Source organism: Passer domesticus, chromosome 2 (genome assembly GCF_036417665.1).
Source record: "Passer domesticus isolate bPasDom1 chromosome 2, bPasDom1.hap1, whole genome shotgun sequence".
NCBI lineage: Eukaryota > Metazoa > Chordata > Aves > Passeriformes > Passeridae > Passer > Passer domesticus.
The window spans coordinates 70,865,004-70,892,230 of record NC_087475.1 but is presented as its reverse complement, the minus strand read 5'-3'; the positions used below and the strand labels follow the sequence as shown (position 1 = coordinate 70,892,230).

Genomic DNA, 27,227 nt, shown 5'->3' with positions numbered 1-27,227 from the left:
TCCAGGTTTCAAGAAAGGAGTGTGCTGTGCCTGTTACAGGCTGTTCTCCATCAGCTTATCCCCTCTGAGGTAGTGTGACCCCTTCTGCCCCTGCTGTCTCCAGCCTGTCTGTCTCCTCGGGCCCTGCTCCTCCTCCCCCATACCTTTTATCCTTGAATGAACTTATTCCTGTTTGGCATTCGAGCAAAGATACTTCCTTTCCCTTCCTGCCTCTCTGTGCCAGTGGGAGAAGTATCAAAAGCAGAGGGCTGAGAGGCTTTCTGGCCTCTGGGTCATGGCGCTCAAGAAGTTGAAATAAATTATTGCTGAGAAAGTCCTGCTCTGACATTGCCCTGTGGAGGAAGCAATGGGTCATTGTCCCCTAGAGATGGCCAATGTGGAGGGCAGGCAGTGCACAGGGCACAGCAGGCCCAGTGTTGGTGTAAAGCATCTGCAGAGAAGCTGGATCTGGAGAAGGCTCTGGGGAGCACAGGAGATCTGAGAAAGCAGAGGCTGATACATTTCAAAAGCATTCATGTCGTGTGGCGGTGTTTTAAGACCAGAACCTCTGCTGTTATGTCCTGCGATGCATAAAACAGTGATCTGCAAAACATTTCCACCTAATTTAGTTCTCAGAAACAGCAGAGACACCACAATCCTGTTACTAACAGGAGCTCAAGGCAGGCTACCTGCATGGTAACACTCCAAATCATACTCACTTGGCAAAATTGTAAAGCCACCAAAATCACAGGGATAAATGAAAATCACAGGCATAAATGAAAGCCTAACATACAGGTGGCACCATATGGAGCATGTTTTGAAGTGGTAGCCACAAGTCTGCTAGATAAGCTTGTACCATCACGTTCCCTTTCCTTGATATCCACTAGCAAGGAATCAGTAATAACAATTATTTAAATCAAAAAACCTAACAATTAAACAATGTTGTATTAAGTAATCAAAAAGGCACATTTTGCCAACTTGAGTCACCCCAGCATGACTCTCCCTCTGACTAACAAGGTTCTCAGGCCACAGCATCCCTGCTCCACTGATCTTTCTGCTGCCTTGCTCATCACTGCTTTGTCCTCTGCCGGTTTTCATGTGTAGTGACGACTGAAGCGAGGCCGAGGGAGGGATGTGCCTGCATTTAACACCAAACATGGTGTGCTTTGTGCAGGCTCTTATCAGTCAGATGAGCTGCATTTTCTGGGCGTGACTGAGAAAGAAACAATGGAAAGAAAATAAACCTAGTGCCAGCTTGTGTCTGGATTCCTCTGCAAAAGCAGCACAGCCAAGGAGACAGGGCAGAGTGGCATTGCTCCATCTGCATCAGTGCACTTTACATATCTCCCTCCTGTTCATTTATGGAGAGATGCTCCCCAGCTCAGGATAATCCATTTAGGCAAGGCTTGGGGACTTTCCCCACTGTGTAGACATTTGTTGCAACTGAGGAGTTTATTTTTTGTCTAAATTTATCAGCTTTAACTCTGTGTTGGTTTTTCAAAGGTAGGTATGAGATTCAGGTGGACTTGGAACAGATAGAGCCAAAATCTCTCTGCTCCACTTGCAAGCATGAAATAAGGGGAACTACAACAGTTTTCAGCATTAGTGGCTTCAGAGGACCTGCCTCTGGAGAAATGTTTGCATTCCCCAAGGCTGCTGGCTGATATTTGGAGTTCTCATGATGCTTTTGAACGCCACAAAGCTTTGCCCAGCTTCTAAGCCTCAGTTTGCTCTTGCCCCCACCTCCTCCTTCTAACCCAAACCATTCTGTGACTTCATGATTCCATGAAAGTGGCTCGGTGAGCACTTCCAAATTCCTCAATATCCCAGGGGCAGTGAGCATGGCAGTGCGTGGTGGCTGTGGAATACTGAAAAATGCTTGAGAGGCACAGGAGGAACAGGAGTTTCCAAGAGCTCTTGGTATAGACAGCCCTCAGGATGATGGCTGCTGACTTTGTCAAGAACCTGAATGTCCTTTACCTTGAGTGGATTTGGTACATGTTGTTTTTGTGCAACAGTTTTTCCCAAATGACCTCTCAGGGTGTTTTCTTTCAGGCCTGAGTGTGGTGGGCTGAGTGCTCTTTAACGGGACCAGCTTTTTAAGGGACAAGATGTACTTTCAGCTAATTGCCTCTGTGCTCAAGTTCTCTCTTCATTTCCCAACTCCCTGAGCAGTGCCCTTATCAGGAGGGCAGAGGTACTTGTTAGAGCTTTCAAGGAAATGATACAGAGAACAGACTGACAGTTACCATCCACAGAGAACAATTTGTTTGAAGTAACATCACGAAAGGTCCAGATTACTAATTAGACTTTATTAGTTGCTTGATATGAGTTTTCTGAAGAAGCAGCTTATGTAAAGCTACTGTTTATACCAAATCCACAGCGTGAAGCATTACTACAGATACAGTGCTATCAGATTAAATGTAAAGGTTGTCAGTGGCTACTGAAAATGTGGCCTTTTCTGAAGACACATAAACCTTCTTATTATTTTTCACCATCTTTTTCCCCACGCAGTGGAAACATGAGTAGCAGTTAAAGATACAGGCTCTGGAACCTGCCTGAACTGGTGGAAAACCATGACTCGTGAAAAGGAGATGGCTGGTTACTGAGTGTGCTAAATAAGCCCAGCATCTCATAAGTAAACCTCCGTCTTTGTATGAATGAGCAGTATTTTCCATATGAGTGAGAAGTGTATGTCTTCCAATAGCCTGTCATGCAATCCCAGGGACTCCTCTGTCTGCCTAAGGTCTGGGAGTTATGGAAAGTCTGCATCTCTCACCCTTCTCAGGTCTGTCTACCTGTGGAGAATCTTTGTATCTGTTTGCCTGTTTACCTGTGGGGGCTGCATTTCTTGACTCCTTGTGCATCCCTTACCTTCTCCATGTGGGCTGATCCAGTGGGGCAATGGGAGGCAGCAGCACGGCCATAAGGGTGGCTCTGGCTCCCAGGACTGGGAGAGCCTAATGGGAGGTGTTCCTTTCCCCCAGGAGATGAGGTAGAAGGTGGTTTGGGATGAAAAAGCCCTATGAAGAGCCCCTGAAAAGCCCAGCTCTTGTTCCCTGAAGGTTATTCTCCACCCTCAGCCCCCTCCAATGTGTGCCCCAGTATGTCCTCCACACTGCCCCCCCTGCTGCCTGAAACAGGAATGGATTTGCCTGCACAGCTTTGAGCCAGCTCACGGATTTCCAGAGCTACTGAGAAACCATTTCTTACTGAATAGATGTGCTTATGAAAATAAAACCATCACCTGAATCCCCAAGAGCTGAGAGACACATGCACAGTTTGAAGTCCACTGGCTTGTGCATGATGTGCTCTGCACCTCCACAGAATGTGACTGAGCTTATTTCTGAACCCAGGAAGCTCAAGGGAGTATTTTCCATGGCATCATATTCTTGCAACAGACACATGCACGCCCATCCTGGTCTTAGCTAATTCTCCTTCATTATGCTGGTGAAAATGATTACTTAAAACACAGTTTAAAAAACCCTCTAAACAGAAAAAGCTACCCATGACATCAGTGAAAGAGATACTAATAGACAGATATCAAAGGGATACTGCCTTCAGCTATACACTTGAAATACTCCTGACGTCAGTCTGGGGCACATTTTTGCCTCCTATGCTTTGTATTTAGGAAGCTGAAGTACATTATATATAATTGGTTCCACCTACATGGAATTTGTTGAGGATAAAAGCAACAAGATTGCAGGTTCTCACCACGTCTGTAGGCACAAGACATATTCCTGACACCCCAGCAGCCATCCTGCGCCCACGGGGGAGTACAGGCAGGAGCTGCCACAGCTCCCAGCCACCACCTCCTGGTCCTTCCCTGCCTGAACTGCAGACAGGGACAGGCTTTGGGGTGTGCACAAGAGGGACCACAGCCCCATACCCACATGCCACATACAGCAGATGGCAAGGGCGATGTAGTGTTTTACAACAGCCTGTAGTGACACGACAAAGGGAACTGGTTTTAAACTGAAAGAGGAGAGGTTTACATTAAATATTAAGAAGAAATTCTGTACTGTGAGGGTGGTAAAGCACTGGTTCAGGTTGCCCAGAGAAGCTGTGGATGCCCCATTCCTGGAAGTGTTCATGGCCAGGCTGGATATGACTTTCATCAACTTGGTCTAGAGGGAGGTGTAGCCTATCCTGGACTAAGTGAGCTTTCAACCAACCCACTCTATGCTGCTATCTACTTTCACTCACATTTTCAGCCCAGGAGTTGAGTGGGTGCTATCCTGAGCACTACAGCTTGCAAAAGAAGATAGTGAAACTACTGCAAAGAGCTTTTCTTCACAGCTGTCCCAGTGCTGATGGCACTGATGTGCTGACTCAGCTGGGTGGCAGAAAGCATCTGCAGTGGACACAGGACCAGGAAAGGAGCAAGCCCAGGCACATGAGCACTTGGATCCCAGGTTCCTGTGAGACTTCAACTGGCAGCATTAAACACTGAAAAATATGTTGAATCCACTTTCTGTGTGTGACTGCTGATTGTTTGATTGCTCTAATCAGAAAACAGGTTAATTGAAAAAAATAGTAGTGCTATTATATTTATAGCTGAACTAAGGGAATCCCAACAGGCAGGTCAGGACCCAACAGGAGCTGGTGGGAGGAAAGGCCCCGAGATGAGCTCAGTTGTTTGGAGCATGGTGCTAATAATGCCCAAGTTGCAAGCTTGATCCCTGTATGGGCCATGCGCTTTACATTTGAACTCAGTGATCCTCATGGGTGCCTTCCAACTCTGAGTATTCTGTGATTCTGTGAAAGGAAGGCAGACAGGAGCATGTTGCTAGTCAGGTGGACAGGAGTAGCGCAGTTGCTTGGCAAGAATCTTTGCAGCAAAAGATTGTCCATGAGCTGTGTCTGCCTTGCCAGAGCTCCCACCCTCCTAGATCAGGATATAGATGATTTTGCACCCTTCTGGCACCCTGTAAAATCTCCAGCTCTGATCCAGCAGCAAATTTGTGTAGCAAGAATTATTGTCCCATTCTTGCTGTGCTGTCTGTATCCCACTCATAGGCAGCATCAGCGGTTCTCACAAAACCCTTCATGTTTATCTCTTGACTTTAAAGAAGAAAATACTCAGCTCTCCGAGTCAGTCCCACTGAAGTCACTCCCCTAGAGAGGCAGGGGGTGCTGAAGGGTGCTGTAGAGAGGGAGCATAAAGACTTCTTGTCCTCCCGCTGCTCCTCTGGATGTAGAAGGATATTCCACCTGTCAGGTCTCGTTTTAATGCACCTCTTCTCTCTTTCCTCTTGCCACTTGCAGTTTTTTCCCAAGAAGAGCCTCTCCAAGCTCCCAACAGACTTTCTCGGAGAAGACACAAGAGAGGTGATTAAGGGAAGCCAGCAAGCACGTGCACTGAGCAGACAGGCCCCAGTGCTCACATGCTGCACCAGAAATAACCCCAAAGGCCCACGACTGCCTCTCACAGCACCCACACCAGCAGAGCCAGCTGCTCCTTCCCTTCCCACTCCCATTCCAAGCATCCACGTATGGATGATCACTCCCACACCTTTCATACTCTTTAGTGTGGCACCACAAGCAGAGAAGGAGAACAAAGGACAGCCCTGAACCGGTCACTGAACTGGATGAACCTTTGCTCTGTAGGGATCTCACATCCATGCTAGTTCCAGGCTCTTGCAGACCTGCAGGGAAAAGGCTGTGTGTGCCATGTGCTGGCACTCTGGTTCTCCACACACCCCAGGAGCTCCTGGACTTTGCTGGAGGCAGCAGGTGGCACAGCTAGGTTGGGCCTTTGGAAATCAGATCTTTTACCATTGGACTGTATCTAAAAGGAAGCTGGCCTATATCTGAGGACAGCAGGCAGAGGAGGGACAGACAAAATTACATTTGTGCTCAGCCTGACCTACTAAATCAAACGAAATTACATTTGTTCTCAACCTGACCTACTAAATCAAACAGCCCCGTGCGAGTGTTGCAATGTAACATCTTTGCTTCCTATAGACTTGGATTTCAAAAAAAAAAAAAAAGCATTTTGGAAACCCTCCTGTAGGTCTTACTGAATCTTTTACTTGTCTTAAAATAAATGTGCTGTTCTAGGACCCAGGCTGGGTCTGGCTGTGTCTTTGAGGAAATTCTGGTTGACCCCTCAGAAGGGCACGTTAACATTGCCCTGTTTGCTGGGGACATGAATGTCCTTGCCCAGATGGGAGCTTGGCTACTGAGTTCTGGGCAGCTGGATCTCTGCAGAGCCACAGGGGAGATGCAAAAGAGATCCACCTGTAGCTGTCCCCAGCTGCCCAGCACTGAGCTCCTCAGGGTTTCTGTGGCTGCAGGCAGCACCTCCTGCCCTCCCACAGGGGCTCATTGCTGCACTGCCAGGTCTCTCATTCTTTAATCACATCTCTCACGTTACATACCTGAAATAAGAATGTTGCATGTGAAGTGAGAGGAATTCACTGAAAGGTCTGCCAAGTGACTGAGGCACAATGCAGACTTCCAGCATCTCTCCCTTTCTATCTCTTATCCCCCACTGGAATAAACTACACTACATGATAGTGCAGACAGAGCAGGGAAACAACTCTAAAAACCAGAGTGTTGCCATCTGAGAGAGAGCTGCCTTGAGCAAGTCAGCAGAAAATGTTGCAGAGAGCAAGGGACTTAGAGATGGAGGCCCTCTTCATATGCAAAGCCAGGGACTTTTCATCTCTTTCCAGATCAAGGTGATCTCTGTTCAAGTTTCAGTATCACTGTTAGGATTGCTTGCAAGCAGGTTTTAGCATTTTCAGAGCAACCTGATTCTCAGAGAGGCTCCAACTAACGTGGGAAAACATGGCTGGCAGCTGCTGTGCTACCCATGCACCCACTGCTCATTGCAGCTACATGCATACCCACTGCTCATCACAGCCCAGAGGCCTCTTCCCACTTTCTTTCTAGTATTACTACCTTGAATAATAGAATCATCTTTAGGATCTGCCCATCTGAAAAACATCCATTAATTATCCAAGAGACTGGTTAACCACATGGACCTGAGCCATCATGATGCCAGCATGCCTCTCTGCTAGGGACACTCTCACCTTGCTGCCTGGATATTTTCTAGAATCATTTACCAGAAGACCAGGTTATAATTTCCAGAGTTAAAGAAGAGTGGGATGGGCTGTTTTGCTAACAGCAAGCAGCATGCAATCCTCAGCTGCTTGGGGAGGGGGGAAGAGCCCCAGCCCCCACTCCCTGCTCAGCTGGTGCCCCTCCTTGCTCCTGATGACAGCAGGCTGACAGATCACTTGGCTTTCCCTTGCCTTGTCAGACACACTGGAGGGGCTGACACCAGCGCTGTCCCCAAGGTGGCTGGAGCAGGCCTTGCTGGGAGAGATCCTCAGAAACGGAGTGAGGATTTGTGACTGAAACTCCAACACTGCCTACTCCAGACAAGCAAACTGTGGCAGAGTGGGTGAATAATTCTTATTAAGTGGAAGGATATTCACAACACAACCACAAAACCTTTTCCATGGGTGTATCACCAGCTCTAAAAATAAGCCGCTGCCTACTCAAGTTCTTTCTTGCCTTTGATGACAGCTGAAATATTTGTGGGACTTCAATACCTGTGTCTAGCCTCAAAGCAGCAAGGGCTGTTTAAGGGCTTCGACGGCACCTACAGAAATGCAAACTCTGCCGAGCTCGGAGGATTTGGCTGAGCTGGCTCTGGCTTTGTGCAGAGCTGGAGCAGGGCAGCACAGCCTTAGGGCTGCCCAGGGCGGGCTGGTCCCAGCCGAGGTATCTTTTTTACATTTTGAGGACATTGGCCACAACAAAGGGCACCAAGCCAGTGGCAAACTCCTGGGGTGTTTGCTTATACCAAGAATATGCCCTAGTTTAGGATGTTTCTTAACAGAGTTACACGCGAGGTGAGCACTGCAAAGCACATTGACTGGAACTAAGGCACTGATATTGGGGTTAATACTTTCCTATCATCTGTGCAATTAAAACATCCTGCCATTACTTAACCCTGCCCCACCCCTGGCCAGCCTCCTTTGAGTGCCCCTAAAGGAAACTTCAAATGTAGTGAAGGACTATAAATAGTTATGAAAAATGAGCCCTGATGGGTGTTTTGATGGAGATATTGGAAGAAGAATAATTTTTAAAATAGAAAATACAAACTAAGATGGAAAAAAATGAGGTTCAGCATACAAAAATACATAGTTCCCTTGGTACAAGAGCAGTGCTTTTATACAAACCCTGAACTCTCTGAGAAGCTTGGAAGGGTAGTGGTGTGAAGGAGACATCCCTGGGATTTGGGCAAAGTCACTGACACTTAATAGTGAGATTTTTTTCCTTCTTCAACTCTCAGAGATGATTTTCACTCCTAAAGAGTGAAAATACCTCAAGAAAACCTGTTATGAAAAGTTTAGGAGACAACTAGTGGAAATAATTATTTGGGTCTTCTCCTTTACCCACCCAACACCACGCATGGTGCTGGGAGAAACTTGATGACCTTTGACTCCTGAGTCTGGCATGGGTTTGGTTCAGAAGTTGCTGGAGAAAGAGCACAGGGGGAAGGCTGTGGGTAAGGCACAAAACTGGGGGAAAGCTTTTCCACAGGATGGTCTCTCAGATGAGGAAATCTGCCTTGCAGCAAGAAAGAGTGACCAGGAGTGGAGTGTGGCGAGAGGATCCTGTGGAGCCCCCTGGGGCAGCAGCTGGAACCCAGCAGATCTCTGGGGCTGAGAGCACAAACCCACTCCTCTCTGAAGCCAAAGCCACCCATCTGCTTGTCTCATCAGACTCAGGGCTCAGCACCTCCTGCCAGCTGTGTGCCACTGCTGGAATTCATTATTACTTCTATGGAGAATGTCAGGTGAAGAAGTAAACAACTTCACCTCTGGTTTCCCAGCCTTCAAAGCTCTGGGAAATGTCCTTCTGCCCCAGGGCATTGCCGGCAACAGAAGCGACAAGGGGAGAGGGTCCTGATCCCCTGGCAGTGCACAAGGGAACCACAGGCAAGGATGATGAACAGCCACACTCCCTTGATGTCCCAGCTAATTCAACCTGTCACTAGGAACAGGAATGCCAACTATCAGGGTTTTCATCCTAAATTCCATTTAGGGATTTTCGAAAGACGAGGGAGTGATCTAGAAAAGTGAGGGTTTTCTAAAGCAAAGCAGTCACTTTCTCTTCCTGCAAGATCTCAGCAATAAATACAGCCTGCAGCCTTTGCAACATGGCCTGCCTGAAGGAGTTTACAGGGTTCCCCCCTGAGTTGGAAGATAGGGATGGGGAGCAGAATGAAACCCCAGATTCCAATAGGAAATGTTTAGTTATCCTGACCTGCTGCACCATTTAGACACAAGTCTGTGGGTCTGGACAGGATTCATCCAAGGGTACTGAGTGACCTGGTTCAAGTGTTCATGAAGCCACTTTCCGTCAGAGGATAGGTTTAAATTAAATATTAGGAAGAAATTATTTACTGTGAGAGTGGTAAGCCTCTGGAACACATTGCCCCAGAGAAATTGTGGATGCTCCATCCCCAAAAGTGTTCAAGGCCAGGCTGGATGAAACTTGGAGGAATCTGGTGTAGTAGAAAGTGTCATTACCCATGGCAGGGAGATTAAAACTAGGTGATGTTTATGGTGCCTTCCACCCCAATCCATTCTACAGTTCTATGGTTTACCATAGTGGGGGGTGTTTCAGTTGGCTGGAGGTCAGCAAATGTGATGCCCATCTATAAGAAGGGCTGGAAGAAGGATTCAGGGAACTGAATCAGTTCCTGAATCAGCCTGACCTTGGTGCCAGAAAAGGTCACGGAGCAGGTTGAGTGGCATCATGCAGCACCTGCAGCACCATGGGGGGACCACACCCAGCCAGCATGGGTGTGTAAAATCAGCCTGATTTTACACAACACATCAGGTTGTGCTCAATCAGCCTGATCTTCTTCTGTGACAGGGTGACAAGCTTGGTAGATGAGGCGGAGGCTGTGGATGTTGTCTGTCTGGACTTCAGTAAGGCATTTGACGCTGTTTCCCACAGCATTCTCCTGGAGAAGCTGGAATGATCATGGCTCGGATGTGTGCACAAAAGGCTGTTAAAGACAGGACCAATGTCCAACATCTTCATTCCACCTACAAATTAGAAAGTGCAGTTTGCTTGTCTCTGCTTGAATTAATACAAGGTAATTAGCACATCCCTTCAGTAACACTGCACAGGCACCAGCTGGAGGGATAAATTACAGCTTGGGAGCTGATTTCCCAAACAAGCCATGGCAGGCACAGGGCTGAGGCTGGGGCTGGATTCGAGCCAAGGGAGGAAGCAGCACTACTGCCATCAGCTGTGGGGAACAACAACTGCAATTTTCTGTAACTCTTTATAAAAAAGATAGCAATATATTTTTGTGTTTCAATAATTGGAACGAGCCCTCTTGACTTTGCCACAGACTGTTGGATGTGTAACAGCTTAAAGTGAATAAGTTTTGCCATAACTTTTTGTGATTATTACAGGGTGTCACTTTAGTTATTCATTGGGGGAATTGGAAGGGGAGGAATACCACATTTTGAATTATCACTGGAGATAGAGGTGCTGACAACTGTGCTCAGGTTTTTAGTGCCTAATTAGCAGCATGCTGGAACTGCACCTCCTCTCATTACTCCTGATTACAGCCTCACTACATTTTGTAAAAAAATAGTGTGATGTTTATAAAACACTTCCCCCAGAGTTTGTGTCTGAGGGCTTTTGTGTTGCTGCCAAGCTGTTCACCTCCCCTGGGGGCACAAGAGCTCGTACATTGACAAGGAAAAGGGAAGGGGGTGCTGGGGAGCCATACCCCCCCACGGGGTTGGTGTAGCTATGCCAGGGGAACCACTGGAGCAGCAGCTGGAGAAGGAGCTGCCACCAAAGGCAGGAGCAGCAGCACCCTCTGCTCAGCAAGTGGCTGGGAAAACTCCATTTCTCTTCATTGAAAACCAGTGTGTCAAACCAGACTGTTGTTTGGATGGATGGGTAACAGCTTACTCCCCGTCACTTCCCAGGGGTCCGTCCTGCAGCCACTCATTACCTGTGGATAGAAAACTAGAAATCCTCAGGGCTGCCACGTGTTCTTGGCTAGGCAGAAAGCATCCCTGCAAGCTTGGTTTGTTGTGGCAGAACTGAGGAGTTCTGGGCTTGCTGTTAAATCCAGGAGCAGGAAGACAGCTGAGGGCAGGAAAGCTGCTGTAACACAGTTTTATCTCAGCGTTTCCTTCTTGCCTTACCTGGCAGCTGCTGGGTTTCGAGGTGACACAGTTTGGGCAAGCTGCCCTGTCCTGAGGCTGGGGGTCACTGCAGGGCAGCTGGAGCACTGCACCCCACTGCTGCCTCACTGGGACCCCCCTCATGGCCCCAGCTCCACCACCGTGGCTTAACCACAGCATCAGGAAAGCCCAGTGTGTCCGCTGTGCTGGACAGGAAATTAAAATGGCAATGCATTACAGGCAGCTGAGAATGAGGAATCCTATGGCAAACAGTAATTAATGCCTCCTGCCACAGATAATTATTGCTGTGGTTTACCTTCTCCAGCATGCAGGGACCCAGCCCCACTGGACTTAGGCTGTATAAACTGGTGGAAATAGGCTGACCCCCCCCTACAGTTTCAGGATGACACAGCAGCTCACTGGGAGATATAAACGGATATGAGCAGTGCAAATTTAAAATTAGAAAATGAGAATAAATAGGATATTATTACCATCAAACACAGTACCTCAGGTAATTTACAGGTGTTCCAAGGATAATTTTTCTTGAGAAGAAGATCATGAAGTGAAGTCACCTTTCCAATGATTTTTGTTTATAAATTACTAAATCTTAAGCAGAGCCCTCATGTTACTCATAAATGGAGATGAAGAAAAAAGTACTGTGACTTTGCTAGGAAAATGAAGCTGACACGGCTGCCCAAGCCAAAGTGCAGATAGAGATGAGGAGCAGACCTCTGACAGGTAGGAGACCTCGGAACTGAAGTGTGTAGCTTTGTATGGTACAACAAAAGCTCTGCACAGGAGTGTCCAGGCTGAAAGCAGAGTAAGTGGCAATGTCCCCTCTGGCAAGCAGCACTGCCCAGTCTCTGGTGAAGGTCCCCCCAATGTGACATGGACTGCCTGGAGCCTGGGAATCTGCAGCTCTCAAAAGGCAGAACTCAGGAGTCAGAAATTAAATTCTGGTGGGGGTTAGGCTTGAATGTGCAGCAGAAACATCCTGCTGCTGAGCCCAGGTAGGGAGAGGCCAACAACTTCCAGTCTGAATGCAGAGGAGACAAATCTCAGATCTACCCAAGAGGAGAGGGAACAGAGTAAGAGGAGAGCAGGACTGGAGCTGGTGGGATGAGCTAGGCTGGGAGTAGAGGCTGAGGAAGACAGAGGGAGGAACAGAAAGCAGAATCATGTGGGTGCAGACATTTGCCCAGAGACAGAGTTCACAGGTGGGGAGCAGGTCCTATGGAACGTGAGACTTACACACAAACAAAGAAACTTGGAGGGTCAGGGAGGGTGAGGTGAGGGCAAACACAGGGAAGAAGAGATTAGCCCTGTCAGGGGGAGGAAATTGCTGGTTCAAACCAACACATACAAGGTCACATGAAAATTCTGATGGCAGATGAACAGAAAGGTACTGAGCTGCAACAAGCAGCCTCGTAAGAAAACCTGCAAGAGGCACCTTAAATGAGGAGACATTTACCACTTAGAGGTGTCCCCCAGGAGCAGCAGGATGAAATTTACAGCTCTGTGATACACAAGGGGTCACATGAAATAATAATAGGTCTTTGATTTTAAAACACAGAAGATGAAAGCCAGGCTATTCTCTGTGGTACGCAGTGGGAGGATGATTGATCATGGTCATAAATTGAAGAGGGAAAAGTTCAGACTTGCAAGGAGAAGCTTTCACAGCAAGCACAGTCAAGCAGTGACACAGGATGCCCAGAGAGGCTGTACCATCTCTGCCTTGGGCATTTTCAAGACCAAAATGGACAAAGCATGACCAGAGATGCTGTTTGAACACAGATTTGGGAAGGGAATAGCTCCTTCTCTTTCACTAACCATTTTTAATTCTTTACAGTGAAAAGCAAACAAGAGAATGGCATTGAGAGAAAATTCCAGAAACTTGCCATGGGCAGACATGAAAAAACAGGGTTAAGTGGGAAACAATGTCCTCCAGCCTGGGGAGCCAGAAGATCATCCAAGATCATAATTTTTTTTTCAAAAGTCTCTGTGAAACTCCTTTGCTATCTCCTATGTTTCTTTTTTTTAATATCAAAGTCTTCAGAAGCTAATCCTGTGAGCTCAAATGAGTTTTCTGTACATATCCAAAGTTTTCAGGTCTTCTAGATACTGACAAATTATCAGCAAAATAAACCACCTCTGCTTCTCTCCCTGTTGTCTTTCAGTGAAATCCAGAAGGTTGCACAGCCAAGCTTGCAAAGGTAGCAAAGGGAGGAAGGCAGTCTCAATCCAGCCCCTTAGTGTGTGCGTGTTATCAGGCTTATCAAATGTTCCATCTGAAGCCACTGTATCTTGTGGAGAACTAAAACAAGCACAGCAGACTCAAGATACTAGTCTGAAACCCTCATGACTACCCTGTAGTGCTCCTGAAATCTGGACTCCCCATAAGCCCCCCGATGAGCTGTCAGGCAAGTGAATGGATCACTGGCTTCACTCTGCAGCTGTTTCACCAAAACCTGGTGAATTACACTCCCACAAAGCATTTCAGTTTTCACAAATCATCAGTTTCTAACAAAATTTTCTTTGCTGGAAAATCCCTTCCCAGTTATAGCTCTGAAGGCACAAGTGCACAAATACAACAGGAGCAGACCCTCTTTGGAAAAGCCCATACCCCATTAGCAGATTTTACCCTGGCCCTTGGTGGTTTGGTGATCTCCAAGCCACCAAGACTCAGGGAGAGATGGATGGGCTCTGAGGAAGTTGAGACACATTCCACTGGTGCTCTGAAGACCAGGAACAGCACAGTGGATCTGTCCTGCTGGCAGCTAGCACAGGGCTTGGCATGCTGGGGTGCTGTGTGTGCTGTGACAAGCGCTGCTTGGTAGGTGCCCACTGCATGCTCAACAAGCTGGAACTCCTTCTATGCTCCCTCTCCATTCCCACTGCTTGCCCAAGCAAATTGCTGGATTTTATTTTGGTGTGGAAAGAGAAACATGTTTCAACAGAACCAGATTCCCTTTTCTCAGAAAGCTGCTCTTGCAGCCCTGATTTTAAAAGCATGTATTACTGACATGAACACAATTGCTTTTCCTCACAACAGCACTCTAAAGCAAAAAATCCCTAATACACCATTAGTCATCAGCAAAATTCCTGATGACATTGAGTATTTAGTACATATACAAGGCACTGCCTTGGCAGGACTGGCTCAATGTGTAGGAATTCTGCAGCAGAGTGCAATGTTTGTCCTTCCACAAAACAGCCAGAGCCAGTCCTGGAGCCCAGGTCCCAGAGTATCCTGGTGGGATCACTGCTCCTCTCAGTCACAACCACAACGTTTTGGTCTGCCTAGCTCTTAGCAATATGGGGCAACACTAATGGCTGCTTCTATTATCCACACTGGCCACTACTCCTCATGGTTTATCAGTCCTAATCCAGCAACAGGAACATCAGATTTAGGCTTTAATCTCAGGGCACAGCAGAGGCACAGGGGTGGGCACATGTATACATTCAGTAACCAAAGAACGACTTACAAAACAAAAGATCCAAACCCTGCAGTCAGGTGGCCATTTTGTAGCCTGGAATTGCACTTTATTAGTTAACATCATCATCACCATCAATGTTTATTCCAGTATTTTATGAAAGCTATAGAAACGGTTTCACAGAATGGCATATATAAAATAACTTTGTCATTTAGTTTATAACATATTCTAGCAGGGAGTTGTTCTTCCAAATAGCTGTATGATCAAAACAAAAAAACTTCAGGTCAACAGCATAAGAAAGCAGACTAAGCACAATTTTCCAAGTCTTATTAATTGAGTTTTGAAGATTTAAAATTCTATACAGGATAAATCAGCAATTACTGACATGTGAATGAAATAATTTTAACTATGCTTGTCTGCATACTTCACTGAGTTTTAGGCTAAAACCTATTCACTTGAATTTATAAAATCATCCAAATTTACTGCAAATGTTTTCTCCAAGCCCCAAATGGTATCTGAACGAGAAAGAATAGTTCAGTTAACTGAGGACAGTAAAGTTATAAGCAAAGACTGCTTTCAAAAGCCTCTTTAAAATTGAACTGCTTTTTCACACATAACTTGTGAAAGCTTCACTGCTGATGTTAGTCTTTTTGTATGAACGGTATTAATCATCCATAAACACAAGCCTTTGCTCACACAGGTTTAAATATGCCACACTTAGGACACTCCTAATGCTTTGACCATTGCTATTTCCAGCTCCAGTGATTTTAAGAAAAGAAGGATTTTTTCATGCAAAAAAAAATTTTATCACCAGGCACAAAGTGGATTCTTTACCTTATGTAAAGCTATGGAAAATTTCTATTAATAAGTCAGGCCAAAATTGCCAACTCTGTATAAAAAGTAAAGCTTCTAACTCCGTATTGAGCATCCACATTGTAATGACCTATCCAAAGACACTGGGATTATGTAGCTCCTTTTCATTTCAGGGGACTTCTGCTGTTAACACTGAAAAAATATTCAGAAGACAAGGAGCATTTCAAGTCATATTGAAACGATTAGTTTCAGGCACTTACATTTCAGCAGTTTCTGTTTTTAAATCCGTAGCTTGATTCCCCATACCAAAGTAGCACTTTGAAAACATCCACGTTTAGACACCACACTTTAAGCACTTGCACATCTACATTCAGCCTACATTTGCATGAATATGTCAAAACGTTTTTTTAATTCCTCTTCACACTTTACGAGAAACATTCAAGAACTGACAGATTTGTGGAAAAAACCCCTCAAGTTGGCCATTAGCAAGAAGTCAGTGATTTACATATAATTATCTAGACATCCACAACAGAGCAATCAACCAAATAAATGGAACGCTAATGTGACAGCTGAATTCTGATCTCCACATCTTCCTTAACATAATTTTAAAAATAACAGCAACAATGGGAAACCAGCCTTGATACAAGACAACTTAGAACCTTAATTCACCAAATTTAATAATCTGTAAGAAGGATTCCACTAAATCATTAATCACAAAACAAAATGAGGTGTTTTTAATGAAAAACACCTCAAGCCTCCAAAATTACTGTAGACCTTGCCTGCAGAATAGGAAAAATACTTCATTGCTTTTCATTTCCCCAGAAAAGGTAAGATCTGCACTGGATCAGCATATGAGATAATACTCAGAGAGAAATGTTGCGCTTTGAGGGTCCATATACTCTTAGGGAGCACTTGAAAGGTTTGTTCTCTCAGATATTCAAGGCCATAAACTTTCATCACTCCTTGCTTCCATGTGAATTATGTCTTTCTTTTACATGATCTGTTTTCCTCATCAACAAAAATATTTAAAATACATAACTCCTATTAAATTTAATGATTAACTGGATTTTTGTAACCTTCCTGCATGTTGACCCTACAATCTTACCCAAACCTTGAGGGAACCAAACAAAAAAAACCATTTCTGCTTTTAGTACGTAGGTAAACAGGCAAGAATATCAGGAAATGTTTTCTATGCACGCCCAGCCAGGAATGGGAACTGGAGTCAGATCATGGTTCAATGAGATAATTGCCACGAGCAGATGGTAAAATGCCCCTCAGTTAAAACCACCAAACTGAGCAAGTTAGAACAAGATGTCTCAACTGTGAAAACCACTGAGCATATGCTAAGCCCTTGAAGCTGCTATGCCTGTTGCACACAAGAGGAAGAGCAGGCAACCAGTTTAGGCAGCTTTCTATCCAGGCTTACCACTAATTTTGCAAGGAGTATTTTGTAAGAAGGAGTTTTTATCACGCTTCACGTAGGTGGCTGCAACACTAGAACACAGCAGGACAAATGCCAGGCAGGCCAGACCTCCTGAGACGTGTGGCAGCTGTTTGAAGCACACACATTTTCTTGATGGAAAACACTGAAGTGGGACTGGATTACTCAGGACTCAGCATCCCCATACAAATCCGAGATTTATCTTTTTGGGAGGGGGACACTTGGCAGCTGCCTTCTCACATTCTTCCTTTTCAGTTTCCAAAATGGAAGTTGGCATTTGTGCACTTAAGAGTGCTGTCACTATTATCCCAGCTGTGCTCCTGGTGGCAGTTTCCAGCTGAACACACAGCTGTGTCTCCTGAGGTGTGCAGATGTACCTGAAGTACAGCAAAGCCACCAGGAGATGCCAGGTTTTGGACACACAGACTCACAGTGCAGGCTGACAAATGGTGTAATACAGACTGCCCCATCAGCCAGAGTGTCACTGTTTTTAGAGATTTCAAGGCTCTGGGGCTTTTTTCATCTCACTATAATCCTTGTTAACAAGCTTTTGGTATGCTATTATTGTTAAATTAACCAAATTTGTCTAAAAGCAGCATTTCACTGCTTTATATTTTTCAAAAATTTTCTTTACTCACTGAAACAAAATTATCATGCATTCTACATTTTAAAAATGACCAAGTTATTTTTCTTTTTTTTTTTACCCCCACAAATATATATCACCTTGCACACAATCCAATAATTAATAAAGACAAAAGACAATTTAGGAGCTATAGTAATTTCTGTCTCTTTTCTCCTTTAGTGAATTATGAATAATTATACATGCAAAATATGGAAAAAAAGAGGCTAATTGGTGTTGTGATATATTTGTGGAGCACACTTGTTGATCTCAACTTGTAGTATCTCCCTTTAATACTCTCCAATACAGGAAAAGTTACCAGAATTAAAAACCAACAAACAACACCCATGACAAAAAAAAAAAAAAGTGAATACACAACCTATAAATATTGAAATTGTACCTTTAAAATGGTTGGTCTCTCTTTTATGAAAAAAAGGGAATGGAAGAGAGTCTCAGAGTATTGTATATGCAGCAAGTACAGTCCTGATTAATGCAGTTTTTCTCACAATATTCACTGAAGGTTCTTGGTGGCTGCTCTGCAAAATTTGGGTCGTGTCAGACTGGGATTAGCAATTACAGTGACACCTCTTTGGCATCTAGCTCCTAACAGGTCTTCTCATAACCTGCTTCTGATGTAACGGTGCCATGCCATGCCATGAAACTCTAAATAAGCTCAAAAGCAATCTAAAAGGCATCCTCTGTAAAACAAAGATTGCATTTTTTAAGTATGTTTTTGATTAAGTAGAAACACTGCATGTCTTTCACAGTCTCCTTACAAAGAGGAGGAAAAGGGTACACCAAGGTTGCATTTATTCAATCCCACTATTCCAATTTTCATTTTTGTATTGAAGAATACTTTCACCAGAGACACGACAATTAAGAAAACAGAAAGCACTACATACTTTCAATGCAAATACCTCGTATCTCATCTCTGACACACAACCCAATGATGTACCAAACATTGTCTGAGGCTGTGTATCGGCAATCTTTCCTGACATGGAAGATGCAGAGAAGATGGATGTGACACAACATTGGGATAACGAGCCTCCGGAAAGCCAAATAAATGTGTGAGCATGGAAATAGGCAACTCGAGCTGAATGCTGTTAGCACATCTTGTAAGAGCTGATCACAGCAGTCACTGCAACGAAACAACACTCAGTGAAACAGAGTTGAAACAACAAACAATCACACCTCAAAGCAGCTGATGCACATCAAGTTGTGCTATGATGTGATGACACTCAAATTTACCTGATGAACTCAAGAGCAGAGGCATCCCTAGATATTGAATCACTTAAAATTACAACTAATAAAATATTCTCAGACCTTCGCTATTTTTTTCCCCTAAAATCAGTTACAGAAAATACACAAATGGGTCCTAGTGAAAAGTCAGAAAATCTCTGTAGATCAGACCACTAAAATACTACACTCCATATATGCACAAATTGTTTCTGGAGGAGCACTCATTAATACAATCATATCAACCTTAAATATCTGTGTACAGACAAAAATTTCAAATAGACTGAAATAGCAAATTAAACACACACACACAAAGGCATGAAAAAGCCCAGAATGGCAGGATGTTTTGAGCACCCCCTAAATTCACCAAATACCAGAAATCTGCACCAAATACAATATTTTGTCTTTTGGGGGAATGCTGCTTTCACATCTGTTGTGTCAGTAAATAATTGTAAAGCTACGTCTCTCTACTTGCAGACAGACTCCTGCTGTCCATTCTCTCTCCTGGATTACATAACCTGCAGGATGCAGATCAAGGACACAAGTGATGGTCCTCCTGTAATTAAGAGTTCCCTAATTATGCCAACATGGGTTCTACAACAGTGACCTGGGTGCAAAGTACCTTGCCCTCTTCTGAGCCCTTAAAATCTCTTATGCAGGAAGTAATCACAAGTCACTAGTGAGAAAGAAAGAATATAATTTATTTGTACTTTTATTAAGAAACTCAAGGATATTACCTGTTCATTTCGAAACTGGTGATATCTACAATTTTCCTTATATACCCAACACATTATTATAGAAGTACAGAAGTTCCCCAAAGAATATATTTTAGCAAAGACCAAAGAAAGTTCATTACTGCCTCATTACCACACTCTATCATTAAAGCTGGAAACAATGGATTTCAGGGATCTCTGTATTTATGAAGCTCTTGTTTGTTTGCATGGTAGTTGACTTGCACAGTTCATTTATAGCAATCAATCAAGTGGCAAAGCTGCTGCAAAGTGAACCACCCTTGAATACAGATTGTGCAGAATATTAATTCAGTAATAATTGAGTTCTTGGAGGCTCACAGGTAAAGAGACTAATGTATTATACATCTCACATTATGCTGTGAGAGGTTAGAGGACTTTGAAGCCTTGTAAGACCAAAACCATTAATAGTGCATATTGCATTGTCAAGAGGGAAAAAAAAACCCTGAACTTCTAAGACACACAAACTTAAGATCAACTCGGACAAATATGGGGGGAAAGTGGAAACCTTACAAAGTAAAGCTACTCTTTGGAAGCAAACAATCAATACCTGCACTGTTTAAACTTTTAGAAAAGCCACAAAAGTACCATCAGTGTAATACTGCAGCCCACAGGTAATTAACATGCTCTGAAACGTTTTCTTCCCTTAGAGATAAAGGTAAGAGATCTATTCATCTATTCATAGATGAAACCAAAGAGATGGTTTCATCTATGAATACAATTTCAAGAAACTGCTCTCAGGCAACTTTTAAAACCCCCAAATCAACAACAAAATGAAAATAAAAACCAAACCCACAGATTCAAACCACCACCCTTTTCCACAGGGAACAAGTCAGGATGTCCTACCAAGCTTCAAGCTGCTGCTCCAGAGGGACACAGATCTGTGGATCTGACATTAATCTGCCAGCCCCATGCAGATGGCACAGACTGTGGTGGGGATCTGAAGTGGCCCCAAATCCCCATGTGCTACCAGCACCTGAATGCCACCTAAGGAGATGCAATCTGATTTATGACTAAATTCTGAGAACACAACTTGGTTTAGCCATTCAGACATGTACCCCAACACCTAAAAGTCACCATTTCTGGGCAATGAAAGACTACAGATACAGTCATCACAATTATGAATATGGCAGGGTCTGAACTGTTTGTGAAACCCCACATTCATTTATTTGAATTACAAAAGAAGAGGGGACTCCAAGTGAAGAATGATTCCAGATCATCCATGGGTACTGCAACCAGCTAGTTTGTATTTGTGATATTAGACTCCAGTCCTTTGTCAGTCTCTAACAAGTTAATGCTGTAAATAATCCCATTTTTCTTTCCTTCTGTTTTCCCTCCCACAAGGTGGCAATCCAAGAAATCCCTTGGGTAACTCAGACGTGTGTTTTGTGGGAAGGTACAAATTTGTTTTTAAGGGAGAAGTCCAGGAAGAACACTCCCTTCTCTTCTACCTCAGAGACGTAGGATTTACCAAAAACTATTCCTAGAGAAGCACACCACCCCAAACACGGCTGATACCCTATGGTTTCCCTAACAACACACTGAGTAAGACACTTAATGCAGTGTACTCAAACACACCTCTCTGCGCAGGTCTCAGGGCAGTTGGCCTAATACAGCAAGTTCCACATAGTTGGGGTTTTTTTCAAAACATTATAAAGTACAAAAAGGCAGCTGACTGACCATCTGGGCTCCACAAAAGATACAGCATGTATCTTTAGAGAACATAACTTTATTTAATAGAAGTTTTTTGCTCCAATATACAAAATAAGGGACTGCAATCCCAAGTGACATTTACATAGTTACACAGCAAATAAATTCCACCATTTACAACAATTGACAACTTTCCCACACTCCTCACTGTATTACAGTCAAGAAAAATTTCTATAATGTTTTACATACCAATCAGTTATATTTCGTATTTCTGTCTCTTTTAATTCTGTTTTAAGTTGCAGTTTCTGACATCAGTTTAATTAAGAACTTACAATTATTTCAGCTGTGCTAAAAGAAAAACGAAATATATAATTTGGAATACTATCTCAAAACCCCTATACAAAATAAAAGTCAGCATCTTATAAAAATACATAGCAGGAGTAAAACCAGTGAAACAACAAAAATGTTTTGAATTTTGTTAAAGTATAAAACATTTATCAACTAGCCTCAGCTTTCAACTACATTAAAACAAAAGAAAAAAAAAACAAAAAAAACATAAAAAAAAAGAAAAAAAGACCAAACAAATTAGCAAAAGGTAATATAATATGACAGTTCTTTTGCAATACTGTACCTTTAGTATGCAAAGGACTTCATCCTTCTAACATGCACCATTATTCAACTGATTTACCCCTTAAACCCTTTTTCTATTGAAAGCCAAAAAGAGATGTTAACATTATTTGAATCCTTTCAGAAAAATCCAATCATATCTTTCTGTACTTCCCACAATATTTAGGCTTTACTTTACAATGCTGGTAGTTTAATCATGATACATAATCTTCTATAAAAGAATTCTAGCCAAACCAAGGCGTTAGAAACTCTGCATCTTACAAAAGCGATTTGTTATAGTATGACAGTTGCTAAATAGCCCAATTTATTTAGTGACCCTGTTAAAGATTTGTTCAACTGAGTGAATAGGTGAAGTCATTTCCTGAGCTAAAAGATACAGGTAAGTAAATAGTCAGTTATAGCAGCAGACAGGAGACATTCTTTTTAAAAGTTGTAAGAGTATCAATAAAACAACCTTAGAAAATTACAGTAATGTAAAAATCACTAGCTGACAAGGGAGTGACAAGGACATCCAAGACCTGATTGCCATAATCTGGAATGCACATCCAATGACCTTCCAGAAATTACATTCAGCTACTGTCAGACAATGTACTCCTAAGTGAAGAATGTCAAATAGTTCACATTTCTTACAGATCAGGTGTTCTGTCAAGTTTTAATTCTTAACGCTGTTTCATAAGCCTAAAGCAAGGAAAACTGCTTAATTTAAAAAAACTTCCACTATATAGGACTTAAATATTATTACTTTTACAGGTATGTGGTATCCTCTGTCTCATGAAATTCCAAACCTATTTCTTCTTATTACTCAGACTTAATGCTTAAGAGAAGTTGATCTGCTTTTAGGAGAGGAAATAATATTCTTAAAATATTTACTTCGATCCAAATCATTCTAATTTGCCTAGAGTATGAACCATTAACAAATCATCAAAGAACTACAAAGACTGGTATACCACCACTGCACCAACATTTTCTTATCATTTAAGTGTTCTACATAACAGTTTGATCACTTTTTTTACGCGTTAATGGGAAGAGTCTATTTTGATTTTATTTAATGAAGTACCTGAGTTAGATACCAGTTCCCCCAGAAGGAAATCTCTCTTCTGTGTTATAAATTTTTTCAGATATCATAGGTGTTGCTTTTGTAATTTTTATTGTCTCTCCTTTAATATTTAAACATAATTAGTTTAAATTCAAATGAATATATAAAATTCCCAGTACTTGTTAGAATGAAGGACAATACACAAGATCTTAAGTTACAATAATTTATAAATAAAAAATAAACTATTACAAATCCAATCTTTCCCCATACGGAGATGAAAAGCCATAACCTTGACTGATTGTTCCCGATCACACGTTATAAATAATGTAAGCTTCTCCAGAGAAGCAAAGCATCCTTGCCTCCCTGACACCTGAACCTTCAGTTCAACCACTTCCATCAAGAAGGCAATTGAGTTGGGCCCAGACATAACTTTTTGCTAACATGTTAACCTTCCAAACCTCATTCTTTTGAACTTAAGCACAGGAAACTAACTTCACAGGGAATCCTTTACCTTTTATACACAAAGTCTGTATGAAATACAGATTTCTAACGCTCCTAACTGCACCAATCTGGCAGCACAGTGAGAACTGATCCAAAGGCCACTGAAGTCCATGGAAGGCTTCAATGGGCTTTGAACTAGGACCACAGAGATGGCATTCCCAAAGGAAAGCTCCTGCAAGAGTGGCTGGTATCTCTCTTTTTGCTTTTATGGGATGCAGTGGAGATGTGCAGTCAGCATGATACCTGAGCAAATAAAATGAAAATGGTACAAACATTTTAAGAACCCCAAACTCTTTTCTTAGTTGTGTGCAAACTGTGCTATTGCCCCTAGAGCTCCCTGCTTTCCTTCTCTTCAGTGCTTGCTCCATTCCAGGAAAGAGAAGATGTGAGACACAAAAATCTCTCTTCACTACAGCTCCCCCTCAGTCCCGAGACTGATAGAAGAGGATGTAGCCAGACTCAGAGTTCTTGGAGATGTCTGATGTCAACCCGTAGAATTCTTCAATAGCTTGTGCATCAATTTTCTGGATGTAAAAACACAAAAAATTGAAGTAGGAATGTCTTGCATAATATCCACATAACATTAGGCTGCACTCTAAAAGTCACTGTCAAACCAAATTAACTTTCACATAATTACATAAAACAATAAAATCCAAATAATTCTTAAAACTTGTTATGTCTCAGCTTCCCCTCAGCCATCAACTGCACAGAGGGCAGCAGCTATGTATGTTTCATATATAAATTTTTAAGTGTTGTTGTAACTATTGCATTAAGTTCCTACATATTGTAAGCTAAAACCCAATTCATCCATATCATTATTTGCCTTCTTGCCACAGAAAAGTTTATTAAACAATGGTGAAAGACAGTGGTCATAAACAAAAGAGTTTCTTTTAAGTACAAAAGCCTAAATGCAATTCGAAGTGTTGTACAGTCAAATTATAAGGCACAGCTCTGCACACACAATTATTGCTCATTTAGACTGGGGTTGAAGCTCCTTTTCATCAGCACACCAGTCACTCCACTTTAAATAATCAGATCCACAAGGGGGGTGCATGTGCTCTGGTTGGGCTTACCTCAACAATATCATCATCAAAAAGCAACCAAAAATCATGACTCTTCACTATTGCAATATAATGTCCTCTGTTAGGGCCACTGTAAAATAAAATTAGGAAAGAACATAAACCATAACACATATATTATATATGTGGAGAAGCATTCCCTTAAATTATTTTTCTTGTAGAAAATGAATACTTAACAGTAATTAAAATGGCTACCACTACAATTTCTGTTTTGATGTGTCTTGTCTTTTTTTTTTACTCTCTACTTACATCATCCTCGTAATACAGTCTTACTTATTATGCTAAATAAAGGATTACAATTTCAAATAAGGAATGACCAGCACAGCCACTGAAAACATAAATGAAATCTTAAACAGAGACAGAGAAGTTAAATCAATAAAGCATTCTGATATTTCATGGAGACAGAACAGATCCCAAACTATTTCTGATCTTCAGAAAGAAAAAAGCCTGTAGAGCTGCTGCCTATCTCTGTTTACAGTGGACCAGATACAGTCTCTGTATCTGGTCCAGTGTAAACAGAAGCTGAATTAAATGGGCAGCTTGGGAGTCTCAAGGAGCTCAGCAATGAGAAGGGCTCCTAATTAAAACTGTTACAATGCTTAGCCTCTTCAGTTGTGGCAGACAAGAAATTTCTCCACGACTATGCCAGAAAAAACAACCCACCAGGTCTTTAGGATTGTCTTATTTCTCATCAGGTTTCCAGTAAGGAAAAAGTACCATTTCTGAAACAGCTGAACCTTACAAGTGAGAGTGCACAACCGAGTTAAAGCAGTTGTGGAGTTGCTGTAACTGGCCAGCAGCACTCCCATGGCTCTTGTGTCCAGGTCAGAGAGGGAAGGTGCCATCCTGAGGGAGATGTCTGTGCACCAGATCACCAACACCATGAAAACAGCATGGGCATCTCCCTCCTGCCCATGGCTCCGAGAACAGAGTAGTCCCCAAGAAGGCAGAAATGGTCAGAATGGCCAGAAAGAATTTCCCTTATCATCCAGAACAAGTGTGTCCCAGAAACCTACAGCACAACAGCTTATTTTCCAAAATTGTCCAATTTGAGATCTATTTATCTCAACTCTTTAGTCATTGTGTAAAGACTGAATAAGTGGAGTAAATTGCCCAAAGAGAAATGGAAATTAGGATTCCTAGTTATGAAACTGTGACCAGTGCAACCTAATCTAATGTCAAAGTTACCCTGCTTTGAGTTTTAGTATTTGACCTTGCAACATAAATTATTCTATGATTCTAGATGTCAAATTGTAATTTTCAAGTTTTCAGCTTGGGGCTTTTATCCACTCAATAAGCAGTTTGTAGAACAAGCTGGTTTTGAGCCTTGAAGCCACAAGAACATTTGTTGAATATAGCAAAATCAAATACAAATCTAACAGTGCTATTCTGAAAGCAATGAAACAAAGTAATCAACAAAACTGATAATATACGGATATATTTCAGAAAACGTTGCTCAAGCCTTAAGAAAAAAACCACACTCTAAAGGAAATGCTTTATAAATTAATCTTTCTATAATGCTTTCCTTCCTAAGAAAGCTTTTTTCCTTAGAAACTGCTTTTAAATACTATTATATGATAATGTGTGTTTTGTGTTGTTTTTTTTTCAACACAGTTAAGTTCATATAAAGATCAGTAATGTGAAATACAGTTGCCATGTTTCACAATGATCTCTCAAAGCAACAAAGCCATAATTTCTGTCGGGACTGATAGCTTTTCCCCACATCATTTTTTTCTTAAATAAGTTTCTTTTCAAAAGTTATTTATTTGCTATTGATTTATATGACACTGGGTGCTTTGTGTTGTTCTTTTAAGCACAGTTACGCTCATAAAAAAATCCCTTGCTTAAACAGAGTTATTACCTTCCACAATGAACTACCACAGCAACAAGGTCATACATTCTGTCAGGATTGGTGGCATCTCCTGAGGTGTTAAATAAACGAAGCTCTAAAGGAAAAACTACTCTATAAGAGAGTTTTGTGTATCGATGCAGCTGATCCATGTACTTAAATCTCTTCAAATGGAGAGCTAGAATCATAGGCAGCTTTTTTACTTTCATCCTGAAAAAAAGAACAAACCCAAAAAGCCAACAGTGTTTCCAATATTCATCCTAAACATTCAGTCGTATCAACAAACAAAAAACTTGTTTTACTGAAGTCTTTAAAAACCATTGCAAGCATTAAAAGAAACCAAAATAATTCTGTTTAAAAGTATCTTGTGTTGCTAAACTAAAGGAAGATTTTTAACTAAAAGAGAACCAAAAATGTATTTAAAACAGTAAGATATAGTATATAAAAGCAGCTATGATGAGCTCACATAACAATTTAGACATAAAGATCACATAGCACAGAATTCAATTTTTAAGTTTATTTACTCATAGCTTTCCAGAGTTCCAAAAGCAAAACCTACATCCCACTTGATGTACAGGGCAGGTTTTGCAACAGAGCTATTTCAGAGGCCCTGTTCCAGCTGAATTTCCCAGTAAATCAGCCAAGTCAAACAAGCTCTTTAAAATAAGCTTTGTTACACCACTTTGTCACATAAGTATTACTCCAAGTTTTCCTAGCCGTTCTTTTCCAAGGCATTCATTTAAAATTTCCAAGGGACACAAATAGCCCACTGTTATGCACCTACCTCCTGCTATCCAAACAAGATAAGGCTGAGCTCTGGCACAAAAATTTCGTACAAATGTTGCAGCAATGTTTTACAGCAGTCAGAGCCAGAAAGGGACCCAGTTCTACTGAGGGCTCAATAGCCCCTTTCCCTAGCATGAGGTACTGAGATCTCACATCAGTGCCTACAAATCCTCCCCAGCCAACCAGAGCTGGCCTGGCAGCAAACACAGACTTCCAAATTTTGGGCAATCAATCTGCCCATCTTAACA

The 27,227-nt window shown here is 42.4% G+C and overlaps 1 protein-coding gene across 1 annotated transcript in view; it reads right to left on the bottom strand.

Annotated features, from left to right (window-relative positions):
• Positions 1–21,160: 21,160 nt before the first annotated feature.
• Positions 21,161–27,227, bottom strand: part of USP12 (ubiquitin specific peptidase 12) — a 32,706-nt gene continuing 26,639 nt past the window's right edge. The window contains exons 7-9 of the mRNA XM_064409149.1: positions 26,206–26,403; positions 24,339–24,417; positions 21,161–23,789 (exon numbers count right to left, since the gene is read on the bottom strand). Coding sequence (XP_064265219.1) covers positions 23,688–23,789; positions 24,339–24,417; positions 26,206–26,403 — 379 coding nt within the window. The 3' untranslated portion in view covers positions 21,161–23,687. The remainder of the gene's footprint in view (positions 23,790–24,338; positions 24,418–26,205; positions 26,404–27,227) is intronic.